The sequence below is a fragment of the Antechinus flavipes genome, chromosome 6 (assembly GCF_016432865.1).
Source record: "Antechinus flavipes isolate AdamAnt ecotype Samford, QLD, Australia chromosome 6, AdamAnt_v2, whole genome shotgun sequence".
NCBI classification, from domain to species: domain Eukaryota; kingdom Metazoa; phylum Chordata; class Mammalia; order Dasyuromorphia; family Dasyuridae; genus Antechinus; species Antechinus flavipes.
Window position 1 is genome coordinate 199,338,318 of NC_067403.1, and position 13,129 is coordinate 199,351,446.

Genomic DNA, 13,129 nt, shown 5'->3' on the forward strand with positions numbered 1-13,129 from the left:
GGATTAGAGAAACAGACCAATTAGGAGACTATTCAGTTTAGTCATTTAATAAATGGCCATAACTTGTTTAGTCATCCTCTACTTGCTGGACATCCACTCAGTTTCCAATTCTTTGTCAACACAAAAAGAGCTGCTAAAATATTTTTGTAAACTGTGTCCTTTTCTTCATTCTTTGATCTCTTTGGCCAGGTCAGAAATTTGATAGATTAAGATACATAGTTTTAAATCCACCAAACATTTATTAAGCACCTTCTGGGTGCCAGGCACTGTGCTTATTCCTGAGAATACAAAAACAAACATGAGAAAGTATCTGAATTCATGGAACTTACATTCTTCTTAATCAATAACATTTTATTTTTCTCCCCAGTTACTTTTCAAAAAAATTTTTAATTTTTTTTTCAAAAAGGAAGTCATATTTCTCTGTTTCCAGATAGTATGAAAATTTAAACACATTTAGGATCAATTCTCAAAAAAATTAAAATTAAAAAATAGTTCCAAATAGTCAATGATAAATTCACAAAACCAACATTGTTCAATAATATTAACTGAAAATAGAGTGATTAGGAGAAATTCATATGAAATTACATCAAACTACATTAAGTATCTCATTATGAAAGATGGAGTATATACACATATACACGCACAAATATGTATACATAAATGTAATGGCAAAACAATTTTAACACTCATTTTTACAAGATTTTGAATTCTACCTTTTTCTCCTTCCTTTCCCTCTTCCAAAGCTTGTAGGCAGTTTATACATGTTGATCATCACAGAATGCTGCTGATGCTGTATACAATGTTTTCCTGGTTCTGGCACTTACATTTTTATTGAGAAAAACGACATATACATGTATAAGATTCAGGATATAAAATGATTTTGAAATGAGATAGTACTAGCAGATGGGAGGGGGGTGTCAAGAATGGTCCATACATAAGTAGCGTTTGACTTGAACTATTACGAAAGATAAGCATTGTGTGAAATGAGGTAAAGAGTGTATTCCAGGCATAAGGGACAGCCTGTGCAAAGGCAGTGTGAGAAGATGAGATCTTATTCATGAGGGATAGCAGGTAATAAAATTTGGCCAGAATATAGTGCATGTAAGATTTACAAAGTATTTTACAAATGTCTCAACAACAAACTTAGAAGGTAAGAGAAATTATTATCCCCATTTTACAGAAAGGGAAACTGAGACATGTAGTGGTTAAGTGACTTGCCTAAGGTCAGTGTCTAAGGTTAAATTGACTTGAACGCGAGCCTTCCTGGCTCCAGGTCTAGCCCTCAGTCTGTTGCATCACCTAACTGGAAAGGGGAATGGTAGGTCATAAGACTTGAAAAGTTCAGCTGGAATCAGACTATAAAGGACATTGAATGACAAGCAGAGGAGTTTGTAGTTTATCCTAGAGTCATGGTCCCTAGAACTTTTCAAGATAGGAAAGTAACTTATGTTTGGGGAATATCGCTGGTAGGAAGATGAATTATGGAGGGCAGAGACTTGGGGCAAGGAAAACAGGTACTGTAAGTTAGGTAGGAAGTGATGGGAACTTGAACCAAGGTGGTAGTCCCATGTATAGAGAGGAAAGGATGTTACAGAGGAATGGATAAGACTTGGCAGCTGATCGATGTGAGGAAGGAGGCAGAGGGAGAACTTGACTCCTCTCCCAGCTGTTAATAATATTTCATTTCAAAATCATTTTATATCCTGAATCTTATATGTGTATGTTGTTTTTCTCAATAAAAATGTAAGCTCCAGAACCAGGAAAACATTGTACCTACTGCATCAGCAATATTGTGTGATGATCAACATGTATAAATTCTTTCAAACTGCCTACTAGCTTTGGAAGAAGGAAAGGAGGGAGAAAAATATAGAGACAGAGGGAGAACTGCAAATCAGGATGACTGGAAGTATGGTGGTGTCCTTGACAGAAATTGGAAGCTTCCAAAGAGGAGTGGATTTGTGGTGGAAGTTCAACAAATAGTGTTTTGGACAAAATGAATTCAAGCTCCCTTCTGGAAATGAAATAGAAAATGTTCAGTGGTTGGCTGTATGGGACTGAAGATCAAGAGAGAACTGAGGACTAGATATATAGATTCACAGAGAGATGCACTTCACGAGAGCTGATGAGATCACCAAGAGATCATTAGAGAAGGAAAAAAGGTTCATACAGAGGCTTGGGACTTTCCTACATCCATTGAGTCATCCTTTAAGTATTTCAAAAACTTAATATTATATTTCTTTCTTGAAGAATACTTTTTTAAAAATATTTTTATTATTTATTTATTAATTATAGCTTTTTATTGACATAACACATGCCTGGGTGATTTTTACAACATTGTCCTTGCACTCACTTCTGTTCCAACTTTTCCCTTCCCTCTCTCTACCTCCTCCCCTAGATGGCAAGCAGTCTGATATATGTTAAATACGTTATAGTATATCCTAGATATAATAAATGTGTGCAGAACCATACAGTTCTCTTGTTGCACAAGAAGAATTGGATTCAGAAGGTAAAAATAACCTGGGAAGAAAAACAAAAATGCAAGTAGTCCACATTCATTTCCCAGTGTTCCTTTTCTGGGTGTAGCTGATTTTGTCCATCATTGATCAATTGGAATTGAATTAGATCTTCTCTTTATCAAAGATATCCATGAAGAATACTTTTTAAAATTTTATTTTTCTTGAGGTTTTTGTTTTTGATATGTTTTCTTTTGCAACATGTCTAATGACTAACAAAAAATATGTTTTGTGTAACTGCATATGTATAATCTCTATCCATATGTTTGTCTTCTCAAGGAAGAAGGAGGTGACGAGAGGGAATTTGGAATTCGAAAACAAAAAATGTTAAAATTGTTTTTACAGATAGCTGAGAAAAAATAAAAACATTATTTTAAACAAATTGGTGAATTACTATAGAAAAAGCAAGTTAGTTATTCGAGGGTCAAGAAAAACATACAGTTCAATTAGTTAACTAATTAATTAATTTCTAAAGAAATGACTAACTGCCTCCTCTTCTGGTTTTGCAGGAGGCAGCTTTAAGGGCTTATTACATTAATGAGGACCACCGAGACTTTGAGCTCCAGACGCTGGCTCAGCAGGCCATGGCTGATTGGACAACTCACAAAAACGGAGGCCCAGAGGATTCCAGTAGCACTAGCCTCCCCTCCGTATTCAGAGAGTCCATTCCCGAAGCCTGGATCATCCATGCTAAGCCCAAGGATCATGAAGTTATAAAAATTTACCCAGCTTGGCTAAAGTGAGTGAAGGGCACCTAATGCATGGGATTGAAGTCAGGGCGAGAAAGTCAGGATTTGCTGACTACAAAGAAGGAAAACTGTTCACTAGACCGTGTTTCATCTCCATTAATTATATTAGTGAGGTATCAAAGTAAGGAAGATCATTCCTGGTTAAGGAATCTGGAGGCTGTAGCCATCTGTTTACAACCAGAATTTGTGGGTATTGATTGAATGGATTTGTTACCCGGATCCAAATGGAGCTGATTGGTTTCTCCACTTAAAACAGGGATAAGTCCACTAGGGTGCTAGTAAATATTTAAAAACTAGCTCTCTGGGGGAAAAATGTACATGTAATACACTTCTGAATTTAGTTGGCATTAATAACATTTTTTTCCATCACTTTCATAAGTCTAATCAGCCAGAAAAAAAAAAAAAAGTAAGTCACGCTCTGATTTGTAGTATTTGCCAATATCTGACATAAATGCTCAGGCTGAAAATTTAACAACTGTCTCTTGTGAGCTGGTTTGAGTTGACTCCAGCATATTTTTGGATGAGGCCCTTTGTACTGAAATGGCTAGGAATATGTGAACCCTGTTATTGACCCCTGTGGGAAACTGGCTCTCACTCCTTTGACTCCCTGTACATCCTGCATTATATACAGCCTTTACACGAATATAGCCCAGACAGGCACTTTCCCTTTCCCAAGAGATCTAAGGAGCCTGTTGAGATATTTCAGCCACTTAGGGATCCTTTTTCCCTCCAGGGTTGGAATGGCTTATGTCTCCATCCGAATCGACAAAGAAAGCACCGCTCAGACAGTGATGAAAGAAGTCCTCCCGTTGCTGGGGCGACAGGTAAACAGTAAGACTCTGACTTCTCTGAAATTTAAGGGATGTTTCCTTTTTGGGATGATTCTCAGGCTCCTCTCTCCTACAGGTTTTCCTGAAGTTATCCTCTTATATTTGGTACAACAGTTAGTTAATCATTCAGCAAACTTTTTTCTTTTTTAATAGTATTTTATTTTTCCAAATACATGCAAAGATAGTTTTCCACATTCACCTTTGCAAAGTTCTTCCTTTTTTCCTCCCTTCCCCTCCCCAAGACAATGAGCAATCTGATACGGTTATCATGTGCCATTTTCTAAACTTATTTCACATTTATCAGAGCAAATTTTTCTTAAGAGCTTACCATCTTCAGGCTCTCAGCTATGCTGGGTAAAAGCATGATGTAACTAGAAAGAACACTCTAGATTGGAGTCTAAGGACCTAATTCAGTCCTAATTCTACCACTTTATTAGCTCTTAGTTTTCTCCTTTTTAAAATAAAGGTCCAGAATAATAACCACCATGACAGATACAGATATAACCTTTTGAAGTTAACAGAATGCTTGCAACAAAAGTAAATATGGAAGATTTTCCATTTGTAGATGAGGAGAGTGAACATAAGATGACTTGGCCATGATCACACAATAAGAAGTTTCCTAGGCAGGATTTGAATTTGTGACTTATGACTCCAAGTACAGCAATCTACCTGCCTATTCTCAATTCTACGAACCTTCTATTATAGATTTGAAAAAGACAAAATGTTTCCCTTTCAGAGCTCCCAATCCAGTAGATCATACTTTGACCTCATCATATTGAGTTATCACTAGGCAGGAAATACTAGAAGACAATAACCGAAGACAGCTGTACTAAGTTATGTTGTAATTAGGTGTCTTTGGGCAGATCCAGAAGATGCACAATATGGTAGAGAGAGCACTTGAGTTAGAATCAGAATGATTAGGTTTTGGCTTTAGTTCTGCCTTTTATTATCTGTATTGTCTTGAATAAATACCTTTCCTTCTTTGGACATGAGGTTTGTCATCTATGAAATTAGAGTGTTGGACTGACTACACAGCTTTTAAGTTCCCTTCTTGCTTTGATATTCTGAGATATTATTAGTTTTCAAGTGCTTTTTCCTGGATTTGAGTCCTGTCGGTCTTTAAATCCTTTTCCTGGGTTTGTTTGAAAACTTCTTTTGGATCTTTTGCTTTCTGTTTGGAAAATTGATTATTAGAATGAGGGATAGAGTAACTGTTAGAAACCATCACACGGACAAGGTATTTTGGCTTTGGCAAAAACTTAATGAAATGTTTTTATCTAATCCTTGGCAGGCAGAAAGTCTCAAGAATTTCCGATTGGTGGAGGTGCTCATGGGCAGTAAGCAAGGTAAGATGGGGACTGGGGCTCAACCCTGAGGGAATAAGCCCTAAAAGGATGGGATAGTCAATAATTTTTTATTATACTATTATTTATTATGCTATTATATTATCTATTGTAATTAATTTTATTATGCTAGGCCCAATAGATTTGGGCAGACTCTTCTTGCTAAGATTTCCTATTCTCTCTTATCATGATTCTCTGGAAAGATGGGGGGAGGAAAGCAACTTCTGTTGCCAATAGTTTAAAGAGAGTACCAGATTATTTCCTACCTGGGGCTTGTAAATAAGCAGCAGATAAAAATGGAAGGACCCCAGAGCCAAGGGCTGATGCTCTCCAAAGTAGCATTTATACTTGGAGCTGAGTGCGTCAACATAAAGGAAAAGAACCGAACCCTGATTGTGGCAATGTAATGTGGCCCTGGGGAGCCTGGCTATCTGGAGGGGCTTCCCTTATGTGTCTGTTTCCCAGGGTTGTCTCTTGAGGGGTCTTATTTACCTGACCATGATGTAAGGTGCGCAAGGTCTTAGAATCTGAGATTAAAAACTCTTAGACCTAAAGTCAACTACAGCAACATCTCTTGATGGACTTTTTTGAGCCTTGAGGGGGCCTAGGTCAGAGGTTTAGGAGAAAACTCAGTTGTTCTTAAATATCCTCCTGAACCATGAAACTAATTTGCCAGGATCCCACCCAACAGCTCATTTAGGCCAGAGCAGCTGTGGTGTTAAAAGAACCCCAGGCATCTGCTTCTCCACTTAGTGGCTGTTTGAACTGGTCATATTCTTCCTTTCTGCAGGCCTCAGTTTCCTCCCTGTACATCCCTAAAACTGCTTTCATTTGTCATTCTTATGATTTCTAGATTTAATATCTCACTTTGCTGCTTATTCACTTGCCTAACACTAGACAACAAACTCATCATTGAGTCTTAGTTTTACTATCAGTTAAATGGAGCTGATAATTTTTCCTCTGATCCCATTCTGAGATGGGGAAAAACTCAAAATTAAACTAATTAATTAAACTGCTAAACTGTACATAAGGATCCCTAGTGGCCATATATTGATTTAGAAAACCCAAATTAATATTATCTAATAATGCTGGGTTATATTTTTGTTTATTTTGTTAAAACATTTCTCAACTATATTTTAACATGGTTCAGGTCCTCCTTAGGAGTTTTGTGGTCTCAAATTTGACATCTCTACTGTAAATCACCACATTGGAATTTGCTTTTCCTAACATCACCATTATTATCGGCCCATGTTGTCCCAGTGACTCCAATTCCTCTCAATTCCTTTAGTTCAACAAAACCTTTATTAAGCACCAACTTGGTACAAAAGCTTTACTAGATGCTGAGGGAAACAGAGAGCTGGGATTCACAACAATCCAAGATGAATGTTTTACCTGGGTCCCCAAGTCTGCCTGACTATCTGACATTCTGTCTCCTTCCTTTTCTATCCCCTCCTTGAAATAACTGTATATTGCTCTGTGTCTACTTTGTACTTGTATACATTTTTAGGAGTATGTTGAGAATGTGTGTGTGTGTGTGTGTGTGTGTGTGTGTGTGTGTGCGTGCGTGCACAAAGAAATGTGTTGTATGCAGGAGCAAAAAAAAAAAAAAAAAAAGCATATTGCAGGCAAGTATAGTAGAATTTTAAGTTCTTCCAAGGCAGGAAATGCTTTGTTTTCCAGCTTTGCATGTCTGGTACCTAGGTCAGCACCTTGTGGTATATTTATGAATTGAAATGAAAAGATCTTAGCTGTGACAGTCTTTGTTCTCAAGCATCCCTCTTTACACAAACTCTTCTTTCATCTTCTAAGTCCCCCACACTGGGACTGCTGGATTTTGTATATGTCAAATGGTTCACTTTTTAAACTGAGCCCAGACATGTGCATAGATGTCCAGTAGACCCCAGCAGCCTTTTTCAGTAGGAATATTTCCAAATGAAAAATGCAAAAAACAAACAAACAAAAACAAAAAACAGTTGATTGTTTTAAGCAGAAGTCTATTTTGTCTTCAAACTCGATGATCCTTCAACTCCTCTTAATGTCTTTTTAATCCTTTTAGTTCAACGAATGACACTGACTGATGAGGAATTAATTCTCAACAGACTTAGAGACATCCGAAAGGTAATTAATTGCTGATTCATGAACTTTCTGTTGTATTCCTTGGGGAATGGAGAATTGTACTGAATAGACTTTGAGCACGGGTCCAAAGCAAAACTGGGGGCTGTGGTAGAGTTTTTAGTGGTTTTCTCACTAAAAACAATCTTCTGGGCCCAGGAGGATCTTAACCTTTGGAATTTCTAAAGGGACTTCTTCCTAACCATGTTCCTTAGGAAATATTCCACTTTTACTTTGTTAGCAAGTATTTGCTGCAAGTATTCCTTCCCACTTTCATATTATGGGATTTTATTTTATTTTTAATAGTATTTTTTCCCCAATTACATGTAATAAAGGGCTAGGGGGAAATAGGTCAAAATTTAATTGGAAACTAAATAATCTGATTCTAAAGAATAAGTGAGTGAGACAATAAATCATAGACACAACTGATAATTTCATCCAAGAGAATGACAATAATGAGACAACATATCAAAAATTTATGGGATGCAGCCAAAGCAGTTCTTAGGGGAAGTTTTATATCTCTAGATGCATAAAATGAAGAGAAAGATCAGTGATTTGGGTGTGCAACTAAAAAAGTTAGAAAAAGAACAAATAAAACCCCCAATTAGATACCAAATTTGAAATTCTGAAAATAAAAAGAGAGATTAATAAAATTGAAAGTAAAAAAACTTATTGATCTAATAAACAAAACTAAGAGTTGGTTTTATGAAAAAAAAAAAAAAAACAAAATAGGTAAACCTTTAGTTAATTTGATTAGAAAAAGGACAGAAGGAAATCAAATTGTTAGTATCAAAAATGAAAAGGGTGAACATGAACAAGTACATGTAAAGACTAATTTTTTTAACATTCCTTTTTATAAAATTTTGAGTTCCAAATGTTCTCCCTCCCAACTTTTCTTCCCCCTAAAACAGAAAGCAATTTTATATAGGTTATATATGTGCAATTCATGTAAAACATATTTTCATATTAGTCATGTAAAAAAAGAAAGTTTCCCCCAAAAAGTATACTTTACAAAAGGAAAAAAAATGCTGCAGGATTTTAAAGGGAAAGAAGGAAAAAATTTAAGAATATTTTATTTTTTCCAATTACATGTAAAGACAAATTTCTAATATTGCTTTTTTATAAAATTTTGAGTTCCATATTTTTTCCCTTCCTACTTTTCCTTCCCCTAAGTAAGCCATTTTATCTAGATTATATATTTGCAATCATGTAAAACATGCTTCCATATTAGTTGTGTTGTAAAGAAAGAAGTTTCAAAAAAAATTATACATTACCAAAGGAAAAAAAGTTCTATGGAATTTTAAAGGGAAAGGAAAGGAAAAGTTAGCAAAAGTGGTTTTTTCCTTGTTAACCCATAAAGTTCACACACACACACACACACACACACACACACACACACACACACACACATCCTTATATATATACAAATGTATCTTATGTATATTCACACACATATATGTAATACATGTGCACCTGTGTATATATGCATGATATAATATTGTGTACATAATAATAATATGTAGGGCTGGTACAATAGAGAAAAGCCCTGGTCTAGTCATCAGGAGACCTGCTTTGCATGATGGGTGTTGGCCCTAGCTTCCTGTGTGACCTTAGGCAATTGATTTTGCTTCTCAGAGACTTTCTTTTCTTAGTAGAAAAACTCAGATTATGCCTTAGGCTGCCCTTTCTCTCTGAGATCCCATGAGTCTGTGGTGCTCTGATCTCTTGTGGCTTGTTCAAAGTACATCAGACAGTGGGGACGGTTATGTACGGTTCATAGAACACAAGATCTCAGAGATGGAGGAAACTTCAAAGGCCATCTGATCCATGTGCTAACTAAATCATTAATCTGTTCTGTAAGTGCTAATCTAGCCAGTGCTTGAAGACCTCCAGTGATGAGAGGCTCACTACCTGTCCATTCTACTTTTAGGAAGGTCTCAATGTAGGGAAATTTTTCCTCATTTAGAGCTTAAATCTGTTTCTTGAGATTGCTATTCCTAGCTCCTATTTTGACCTTGTGGGGTCAGAGAGAACACATCTAATCCCTTTTTCTTGTCTATGATATTGGAGGACAGCTGTTATGTTGCCCTTGAGCCTTCCCTGCTCCAGGCCAAACATGTATAGTTTTTTCACCAGATGCTTGAATGACCTGTTACTTGGTCCTTATGTTATTCAGGCTGTCCTCCTCTGACTCTGTCAAAAACCTTCCTAAAATGGGCCCAGAACTGTTTACAGTGTTGTAGATATGGTCTAACTCAGGGAATCAGTTGGGACTCTCTTCTTTTATTTTTTATTTTATTTTATTTTATTTTTTATTATAGCTTTTTGTTTACAAGATACATGCATAGGTAATTTTTCAGCATTGATAGTTGCAAATCCTTTTGTCCAATTTTTTCCTCCCCCCACCTCTTCCCCCAGATGGCAGGTTGACCAATACATGTTAAATATGTTAAAGTATAAATTAAATGCAATATATGTATACATGTCCAAACAGTTATTTTGCTGTATAAAAAGAGTCGGACTTTGAAATAGTGTACAATTAGCCTGTGAAGGGAATCAAAAATGCAGGTGGACAAAAATAGATCTCCTCTCCTTTTAGCCCCTCTTCCTCTATTAATACAATCTGAGATTGAGGGATTTTGGCTGCCATGTCACACTGTTCACTGCAGTTAAGTTTTAGAGGCTACTAAATCCCCCTAGATCTTTTTTTTTTTTCCTTCACAAACTATTCTCTAGACAGACTGTTCCCATTCCATACTTAGGTAGCTGATTTTCTGAGTCCAAGTATATAAATTTCCAGTGTAATGAAAAGTGTCCTGGATTTAGGGACAAGAGGATCATGGCATATAGCAGATCCTGTGACCTTCTTGGGCCTCAATTTCCACTTCTGTAAAATAGAGAGGAACTCAGTGAATCCTCTGAAGTTTTTTTCTCAGCTTTTATCCAGGAATTCACTTTTATGCTTGTAAAATTCTGAGATTTTGCTCACCATTCTGGCCCGCTTTTAAGGCATTATGGATTCAGGTTATTTGGGGACGCTCTACTTCCTCTAACTATGGCAAGTCTTTTGTCCTCTTGGTTTATTTTTTTTTTCCTCTTTCCCATTCTCTCTCTTCACAATCTGAGTGGCTCTTCTGTCTCTCTGCTTAGTTCTCATCTAGAATCAGAGGCTGTTGGAGCCAAGAGGCACCTTAGTGATTATTTAGTTCAGATCTCTCCTTATAGGAACATTAAAACTAAAACCTAATGGCAGGAAGTATTTTTCCCAAAGTCACGGAGAAAATTAGTGAAAGAATTAAATTAGAATTCAGAATTCAGATCTCTTGAGCGCTAGATCAGGCTTTCCCCACCTCTACCCCACATTGAATAGTTCTTTGGTCATATTGACTGCCAACCCAAACTGGTGATTTTCTTTGTTCATGATAATCCTGTCACTATCCCCAAGCACCTTGGGTTCACTACCACGTTTCCTTATTTCCAGACTTCCATACGTCAAATGAACCAAACAAGATTTTATGTGGTAGAAAATGGGGATGCTACCACACAAGTGAGCCTGTTTGTTGGAGGCCTGCCCCCCCAGCTCTCTGCTGAGGAATATACCCATATCCTAAAGGAGAATTTGGCTATCAAAAGTGAGTAAAAGAAAACAAATCTCCCAAACCATCTTTTTCTTAAAGAAATTATCTTTGCCTGTTCCCTTGCCATTTTGGTTTCCTTTGGTTGACCATTTAAGAATTTTCTGAGCAGCTTCTTTTTCCCTGTTCTCATTTCTTTCTCTCTCTCTCTCTATTTCTCTGAATTTTATTTTTTTATAATCATTTTTTATTTTTCAAAATGCATGCAAAGATAATTTTCAACATTTACTCTTTTGGGGGTAGTAAGGATGTTTTTATTTTTTATTATAGCTTTTTATATACAAAACATATGCGTGGGTAATTTTTCAACATTGACTCTTGCAAAACTTTCTGTTACAACTCTTCCCCTTCTTTCCCCCACCTTCTCCCTTAGATGGCAGGTAGTCCCATATATTCAACATTTCATCTTTCAAAACCTTGTGTTCCCTAATTTTCTCCCTCCCTACCTTTCTCTTCTCCTAGACAGTCAGTAATCCAATATAGGTTTAAATGTGCAATTTTCCTAAACTTATTTCCACATTTACCATGCTGCACAAGAAAAATCAGATCAAAAAGGGAAAGAAGAGAGGAAAAAAAACCAAGCAAGCAAAAAACAACAAAAAAGGTGAAAATGCTATGTTGTGATCCACACTCAGTCCCTACAATCTTCTCTCTGGATGCAGATGGTTCTCTCCATCACAAGTCTATTGGAACTGGCCTGAATCACCTCATTGTTGAAAAGAGCCAAGTCCATCATAATTGATTATCACATAATCTTCTTGTTGCTGTGCACAGTACTCTTGGTGTTCTACTCATTTCACTCAGCATCAGTTCCCATAAGTCTCTCCAGGCCTCTCTGAAATCATCTTGCTGGTCATTTCTTCCAGAACAATAATATTCCATAACATTCATATACCACAATTTATTCAGCCATTCCACAACCGTTGGGCATCCACTCAGTTTCCAGTTTCTGGCCACTACAAACAGGGCTGCCACAAACATTCGTGCACATACAGGTCCCTTTCCTCCTTTAAGATCTCTGAGATATAAACCCAGTAGAAACACTGATGGATCAAAGGGTAGGCACAGTTTGATAGCCCTTTGGGCATAATTCCAAATTACTCTCCAGAATGGTTTGGATCAGTTCACAACTCCATTAACAATGTATTAGTTCCAGTTTTCCCACATTCCCTCCATTATCTTCTCTGAATTTTATTGCTGCCATTTCTAACCTTGCTCTTGAGGAGGAACCAGCCATGAGAAAGTCAGGAGCCTCCCCAGATCCCTGGATCAGGGACACTGAAGGAACATACTCCTCAGATCCTGCTCTCAGAGACTGTCATGGTCTTGGGGAGACCAAATAGAAGCCCATCCTAACTAGTTTCAGCCTACATTTCCAGCTTTATCAGACATTACTCTCCTATATTTTGTAATCTAGCCAATTTTCTTGGCTTTTTCACGTGGTCACCTCTGTTTTCCAGCCTTTGTACTGCTAATTTCCACCATTGCTGGAGGACTCTCCATACTCAATCCCAACTGCAAATCTCTCATTTCCTTCAAAATTTGACTGTCTTCTACATGAAGCCCTCATTCCCCAAACTATCTTTCATTACTTTGTATTTATTCTGTATAGGGCTACATGTATAAATGTTGCTTCTTCTGGTTGAAGGTAAACTCTTTGAGATTAGTGACTATTTCATTTTTAACCCTGGTGCCCAGCTCAGTGCCTGCCACATAGTGCTTAATAATGTACTTAGTAAGTGCTTAACAAATGCATGTTAATTAATTGATTGATCTGGGGGAGCTCAAAGTTTTGGGGAGACAGAAAAGGAGTAGATTAAAGGTCTGCCTTTAGCCCACAAGACTGATTAAGCCTGGAAGAGAGACTGTTACATGATAGTATATACCAACTTTGAAAACTGAGTATAATTTATGTACAAAATGCATGCACAGACTAAGGGCTGTCAG

At 36.9% G+C, this 13,129-nt stretch overlaps 1 protein-coding gene across 1 annotated transcript in view; it reads left to right on the forward strand.

Moving 5' to 3' along the window:
* The window catches only part of DGKQ (diacylglycerol kinase theta), a 103,271-nt gene that overhangs the window by 50,933 nt on the left and 39,209 nt on the right, over positions 1 to 13,129 (forward strand). Inside the window, exons 9-13 of the mRNA XM_051966284.1 lie at positions 3,023 to 3,252; positions 3,996 to 4,086; positions 5,384 to 5,438; positions 7,492 to 7,553; positions 11,029 to 11,179. Coding sequence (XP_051822244.1) covers positions 3,023 to 3,252; positions 3,996 to 4,086; positions 5,384 to 5,438; positions 7,492 to 7,553; positions 11,029 to 11,179 — 589 coding nt within the window. The remainder of the gene's footprint in view (positions 1 to 3,022; positions 3,253 to 3,995; positions 4,087 to 5,383; positions 5,439 to 7,491; positions 7,554 to 11,028; positions 11,180 to 13,129) is intronic.